Source organism: Egretta garzetta, unplaced genomic scaffold (assembly GCF_000687185.1).
Source record: "Egretta garzetta isolate BGI_Z169 unplaced genomic scaffold, ASM68718v1 scaffold313, whole genome shotgun sequence".
Classification (NCBI taxonomy): domain Eukaryota; kingdom Metazoa; phylum Chordata; class Aves; order Pelecaniformes; family Ardeidae; genus Egretta; species Egretta garzetta.
The window spans coordinates 2,889,143-2,896,660 of NW_009259063.1; the positions used below are offsets into that span (position 1 = coordinate 2,889,143).

Sequence of the window (7,518 nt, forward strand, 5' to 3'; positions counted from 1 at the left end):
AGAACTGAACAAAGAAAGCTTATGATCAAAGTTATGGCAAGATAAGCCTATAAGCCTGCTCTCTTCAGAGATTAATTTTGGTTTAACTGTAACATAACAGACCGGGCCCATTTTCCTGCAATTTCCTTGCTCTTCTTTCTCCCAACTTGATTACGTCTGCATTAATTTTCAGGTGTTGTCATCCTTCCTTTGCTTTCTTTACAAGTCTAAGGTTTATGGGCTTCCTTAAATAAGTTATATTTAAAAGGTACTAAAAGAAAAAGGAGTGGATTATCTGAAGGACCTCCATTACCGAGTACTGAGTCTGCTTCAGTTTGCTACTGAAGTTCCTGCTTAAACAGTTCTGAGAAAGGACAAAGATGGCTTCATAGGCTGAACCCAAACCAGCCATACTGGCTGCTGCTAACATTTTGTCAAGCAAAAACTTTACCGAGAGCCACTGGCTTAACCTGGCATAGTGAAATTCCTTTGGGAGTTCTAGTAGACAGGTCTGCCACCCACATCTGTGGTTCCCCAGTGTCAGAGCTAAGAGAAAGAGGCACAAGCTCACCTCGCCCCCCTCCAGGCCGTCTCCATTAGTTCAGAAGATTACTCTGAACGCTTGTGCAGTTTGCAATCCAGCTTCAAAGCTCTGCTTTTTCTCTCTGCACCGTGTGTATTATGAAACTGGGGCATTAACCTGAGAACGTGCATAGCCTGAGAACATGCATGGAAAAACAGAGCAAGGTTTGAATCTCATTACTTTTTAAAAGCCCCTATGGGGCATTTGATGTTGGCATTGTATATTATCGCTACTTATTTTCATTGCATATAAAACACTCCTTTTTATAAGCTACACTACCACTTTTCAATGAGACCAAGTGTGCTTAGCACTATCTATGACAAAGATAAGGAATTATTTGGGGTAGCTAATTAGTAGTGTTTTTAAAACGAAAAAGCTCCCCAACACGTGAGGTCAAGCATTTGAGGTTTGGTCTGTAAGCAAATCCCACTGAATTAGACAGCAACTTCGAAAGAGTTAAAGTCATTCCTCTTCCTGACAGAGCTGGACCGGGGGGTTTGTGCAATGGCTCCATACAAAATAGCAAAAGGGCAGCTTCAGTGTCTGTCACCTTCTACGTGGTGCAGGTTGGAGAGGGGCAAAAAGGCTTCTGCAGTTCAACACAATCCCGAATGCACACTTAACTTTTATTTTAATGCCTGGAAAACAACTCCCTTCTAGTCCTAGAGAAGAGGGGAACCCAACAAGCATTAAAGCACAAGAGCATTTCTAGCATACTCCAACACCGTCAGCCACTCCGGTTGAGATCTTAAGAGACGTGGCATTTTTAAGACATGATAGGATAAATTGCAAGGACACTGCAAACTAAACATTAAAGCTTTTAAAACCAGTTTTCTTTGGTATCTAGATCTTGCAGGCTATTCGTTTTCACAGCCCAAGTTGCAAACAATTCTCGGGCCGAATAATACAAGATAAACATGGACATCTGTCACAACCGCAAGGCCACCCCCAAGATGGGAGGCATGTACACAAGCAGAACTTGAAAGAGTTGAAGGTAAACTAGCTTCCTCTCATACCCCTATTTTGAGTGGCCACACAAATTCAATGACAGACATCTGTATAAAAGATTATCCTTTAAAGACTATTTTTAAACCATGCTATCCTAAGGTTAAGCCTAACTGAAACACACTGCTTTGAAGAGTTTGCTTCCTTGAGGCTTTGGCTGAAAGGCAGCACGGTTATTTTATCTTATTTAAGTTAGGTGTTTTTCCTCACCCTTCTTTCAAAAGAGGTTTTGCCATCTCATCAATCTGTCTCTTTCTGGTCCTTTAGTTTAAGCATCCTCTAGGTGGCAGCTGTCTGTCTGCACACATCACCAGGATTTCTACAAAACCCAGAAAGTTAACACTCCTTGGAGGGGAAAAGCAGCAAGAAGGAAAGTGCACCTTGTGATTTCTCACAAACTTGTTGAGAGCCTTTCAATCTCAGGTCACTTTTGTGCATGGTGGCTGGCAGAGAGATGAACCCTTTCCTTGGAGGATGGTTAAGGCTCTTCAGACTTTTTCGTAACAACCATGTTTATGTTTCAGAGGTCTTCTCTTGCGAACAGTAAGGTAAATCCCACGGCATTTCCAAGCCTAAGAGTACAGACACATGAATTTTTCCATCACGGAGAGACAGAAAAGCCCTCTGTTCCCTGCTTTAGCCATTCTTGGTGGCCACCAAAGGCCTTATCCAGAGGGTGAAGCAACAGCTCTGTAGAGATCATATCTGCATTAACATCTAAACTGGAATGCAAGAAATCAAAGAATAAAACCAAATACTTCCAGGGACTCAAAGTCACATTTTGCTAAAGAGATCTCTATTCTCCCCAAAAGTTTCCACTTCTCAGAAAAGCTTTTTATATATCCCCAAAAGGGCTTAACTTCCCCCTGCTTCCAAGCTTTTAAGGATCACATACATTTATTTTACACAGAATTCTTTGGTACTGCCCTGGAAAAAAAGCAGCAAAGTTTCACCTTGATGCAGTTTGCCTTATGCTGGTACTAGTAACTTTTCACTTGGATCTGTAGTAGGAGACTTGCGGAGCCACAGGCTCACCCCACCCTGAAAACTACAGTAAACTTTCTTGAAATTTTCAGTCCAGCTCTTTGGGGAAGCCAGAAGATGAAGAAAAAAACCTTTTTGTCACTGATAAAGAGTTATTGCAATCCTCTTCAAACACAAAAAACTGTTGACTTCTCCAAAACGCACCCTGAATCTCCAAAGCTGTGCTTATTTCTTACTTTCGGAAAAAGGTACCACTTTTGTTTTAACAAATGCATCAAACATTATTCCCTTGAATTCTCTCTACGGGGAGGGGCAAAAAAAGCTAGTCATTTCACAAAAAAAGTAAAGCAAAAGGGTTTGATTTTCCCTGTTTCAACACTCCTTGTAACCTCTTCTGTTATCCAGATCAGGTGTACTGATAAAAGAAACAGTAACTTAGTTTTAAAACTAACTTAGCTTTCAGGTGGAAGGGTAAAAAGAAATACTCAATGACAGGATACATTAAAGGAAGCCTTGCTTTTTTTTTTTATCTAAGCTTTACAACGACCTCTCACTAAGCCACTAAAATGAACAATTTGGTTTAAACTTAAAGAATTTTTGTGCATTTTCATCAGCTTCGCTTTGTGCTGTTGGATTACTGTGTTTCAGAAAAAAATACACAGAAATGCCAAAAAGATGCAAAACTTGCTCTTCCCGGCGAGTGAATCCCACTCACTTTCGCAAAAAACGTTCAAAGTCATCTGGGAAAAAGACGCTGTGCTCACCAGTAAATCAAACACACTGAGGTATAAAAAGGAGAACAGGAAAAAGTTCTCTGCTGCAGCAGCAATTCAAAACAAAACAATAACAAAAACATCCCCCCCCTCCCATGTCCCCACCCACAGAACTGCAGTATGGTCAAGAACACAAATTCTCTACGAACACCTACTACCATTTTCTCCATTAAAAAAGTTACATAGAGCCTTTTTTCTTTCTTTTTTTTGGCTTAGTCTACAGAACTCACCACACAAACCACCTAATGTGCACAGCAACAACTTGTTTGTGCCTGAAACCCCGTCGGGGGGGCGGGGGGGAAAGAGGTAAAACGTTCTGAACTGCGAGTGTGTGGGGATGGGGAAGGGGCGAGAAACCGGGGAGGGAAAGGAGGACAATGAGGTAGATAGAATTTAACTTTACAGGCTCACTCCCTGCAGAAAAGATAAGTACATTCATCTGTAAAAAAATTAAAGATGAGGTAGGTTTGAATTAACGTTGTATTTTTTCATTTTCTCTTAGAAGAATTTCCCTGAGACAGTTTCTTCCCAATTCAAACACAGATTAGAAGACGAGAATTCGATTGTTTCCAAAGTCGACCACAACAATCATGCCATCAGGGGTGACGGCTATACCTGAAGGACGGTCCATCTGACCAAAGCCGCTTCCCTGAGTGCCAAACTTGCATAAAAAGCTACCATTTGACTCGAATATCTGCACCCGGTGGTTCCTGGAATCGGCCACGATGATGCGCCCCTCTTGATCGACCGCCACTCCCTGCGGGCGCAGGAACTGGCCGTTCCCGGTGCCCTCCGAGCCCAGAAAGCGTGCTGACTGGCAATCTGGATGGATGACCAGAAGGCGATGGTTGTTGAAGTCTGTCACTACCAAGTGGCCCTCGTGATTGAAAGTCACACCTCTGGGGGAATCAAAGTGCTTCCAGAGTGCCCCTTCGAAGCCATACTTGTTGAGAAACACGCCGTCGGGCCCGAACAGCTGAACACGATGGTTCCTTGTATCAGAGACCAGGATCTTGCCTTCTGCATTGACAGCCACATCCCATGGGTAGTTGAATTGCCCGTTCTTTGTTCCTTTCTCCCCAAACTTCAGAATGAACTGCCCCTCAAATGTGAAGATCTGGATGCGATGATTGTCCTTGTCAGCCACAACGATCCTACGCGAGATGTCACAGGCCACGCCGGCAGGGCGATCGAACTGGCCCGGCCGGGAGCCCAGCGTGCCAAACTTGTGATGGAAGGTCCCGCACGGTTTGAACACCTGGATGCGGTTGTTACTGCGGTCAGCAACAATGATGTAGCCTTCTTTGTCTACGCTAACCCCCCAGGGGCGGCAGAGTTTGCCGTCGCTGTCTCCCTCGCTGCCGAAGGAGAGCCCCGGCAGCCCGATGCCTATGTAGCTGCGCCCAGATTTCACCACAACTTTGAAGGGGCTGTTCTCAATGTGTTGGTTGCACATCATCACGGATACCAGGTGTTCTCCCTCTAGCTGTGGACGGTAGCTGACCAGGTAGGTCCCATTCTGCTGATCACTGACATCTGCCCCGAAAAGGTTTCCATCTGGGCCCATCACCACTGCAGAGATCATGTCACCTCCTGAAAGGCGAGGCTCACCATCATGGTCATAGCCTATCACTGTGAAAGAGGCCACTTTGCCCTGCAGCGCACGCTTGAGGCCTTCCCCAGTGGCTTTGGTCAGAGGAGCAAAAGCCCCACTGCTGACAAAGCCCATTGATTTAATGGCCATGTACAATGCCTGGTCAGGGGGAGTGAACATGATCCTGTCATCTTCCTGTGGCTGGAGAAGGCCTCTCACGTTCTTCAGCTCCTGCACCTGAGCCAACATGCGGTCCCGAGCCAGAAGAATATCCATGGTACGACCCTCCAAAAAAGACCAGCTGAACAGCACTAATGGTGTTGTCCAGCTTATTTAGATTCTGACGTAACTTTTCAACTTGCAAGTAGAGTGACTTAGCCTTGACTTGACGAATCTTTTCCACCTTGGCAGGGACAGGGAGGGAGAGAAAAGCACACTTAATGTCACGAAAGACAACCTGTAATGCAGAAACATTTCCTAATGCCGCTCTTCTACATAAAAACCGTTTGCGCAGTTGTTGCCGCATGTTGACACAGAACAAGCCTCCAAAAGGCTGTGATGTAGAGAAGCAGAAATGAGGACAAGTAACTATTTATTCAAATTCAGGATTATTATTCTCTCCCATCCTCCAGCCAAAAATCATACATTCTCACTCTGCAGATCTGCTGCATCAGAGTGCCACTCGAAAGGAAGAGCCACCTGCTTACTAATAATGATTTGCTTCCTCATGATGAATGATTTGCTATTCTCTTTTCACTCTGCAACATACTCAGCAGATCATCCGAAGGTACCTCTTATTTAGACTCCTGGCAGGCCAGAGGTTACTGCAGGCTCTCATGAAAGAGCAGAGGCTGAGGCTTCTCTAACCGGAATTGAGGCCAATTTCAGCAGGTAGGTAGGCTGTGATCACACAAAGCTGAGGCTAGGAGTCAGCATCAGCTAATGCACGTGGGCTCTTGGCATTCCCCTGCCTGCCAGAACTGTTTTCGTGTGACTGGATAACACCAGGCTTCTATCTCCAGGGACTTTTAGGGTCCAATTATTTCAATATTTTCTTGCAAATACTGGCAGTCATGCCGAGCTAGTGCTTTACAACAGGATGCTTTATAATGCAACTTCAAATGAGACAGAAAGTTGCTGCCAGTCCCTGCTTGGGGGACCGAAGCTCAAGCAAAAATAGTTTGTTTGTAACTATTTTATATAAGCCTGTGTTTATCTTTACTTGTGAAAAATCACTTCAGACCATCTGGCGAAGACACCTGCCTTGTAAAACTAACGGAACATGTAATTGCTATATTGTTGCAAAAATACATTTCCTTATGTCTGAATACCTGCTTGGCGGCAGAACAATACCAGCGATGTATTTTAATGAGGGACAACTCACTGTCTGAAGACTCCTTGGTTGTACACTGACTAGATAACAGATGTGCAAATATGCTATTTCATTTCAAGCTAAAGCATACAGGTTTTACCAGACTGTTTAAAAAAAAAAGAAAAGTCAGAGATGCTTCCTCCAACAGATTTCCAAAAGAGATTAGTAATCTCAGGTCTCAGCTTAATCCTTGGCCTCAGCTTCGGTACCCAAAATTATTCACTAACACGCTTCAAATGAGGGCATAATACACTCGGCTTTTTTTGCTAGAATGGTTTTACCACCACCACCACCAAATTCCATTCTTAAAATGAAGTTTTATAACCTGAAGAGAGCTTGCTCAGTGCAGACATTCCAATAAAGTGCATTTATGCAGCCTCTTGGGATACAAACAACTTAGGGGCAGCTCTTACTTCTCCTGTGTTAAGAATACCTCAACAGAGAAGGCTGCCAAGCTTCCTGGGGAAGGCTAACAGTGGAAAGTGAACTCATCTCTCTCAACCCAAGTACCTCAGAAAAAGCAGCTTTAGAAGCACAGTAACTATATAAAGTGCATTTTTAATCTTGCCGCTGACACTTACAAGAAGAACTACAGAAGAACAAACTTCTCTTCTAGGGGATTAGTCTCACTGTAGCTAGAGTAATTTCATACAAGAAAGAGCGGTCATTTTGTTGGCAACAGATATTAAACCAAAAAATTACTGTTCCAATCAACACTGATGGAGAAGAGGCAGGGGAAGAGGTACTTTAGCAGGATGGCACTGCTTCTTGGTAAGAAAACCCGTAACTACATTACCTACTCCAGCAACATACTAAAGAATGTCTTTAAAGCCTCTTTAAACAAGGAGTTTAAAGGCCTTCTCTCCTCCGGTCAGCACAGAGATGTGAGGCATAGCTGCTGACCCAGCAGAGGGAGTGCCCACCCCCTACCTGTGGGGCTGAGCCTGTGCAAGGATACCATAAGTCCCTACAAAAACCCAACCAGTTTCTCAGATTAAAAGATACCTTCAGCACAAAACCAACCAGGGCCAGAATCCATCATCCTGCTACCTACAGAGAAAATTAGTTCACAGTAAACTCTAGTGTTTCAATTTGATTCATTGTTCCTTGGAAGGATAACAGAATCTGACCGCATACTAGTTAAAAAGCATGTTTTCAGTTTGAAAAGGCACTTGTCAGCAGTTCAAACCACAAATGTAAGGTGCATACCTTCCAGAGCAGCTCCCAC

At 43.9% G+C, this 7,518-nt stretch overlaps 1 protein-coding gene across 1 annotated transcript in view; it reads right to left on the reverse strand.

The window, feature by feature from the left end:
• Positions 1-3,868: 3,868 nt before the first annotated feature.
• The window catches only part of TRIM71 (tripartite motif containing 71), a 14,738-nt gene continuing 11,088 nt past the window's right edge, over positions 3,869-7,518 (reverse strand). Inside the window, 3 exon segments of the mRNA XM_035890702.1 lie at positions 3,869-5,212; positions 5,214-5,321; positions 7,500-7,518. The exon segment at positions 7,500-7,518 is cut by the window's right edge and continues 119 nt beyond it. Coding sequence (XP_035746595.1) covers positions 3,869-5,212; positions 5,214-5,321; positions 7,500-7,518 — 1,471 coding nt within the window.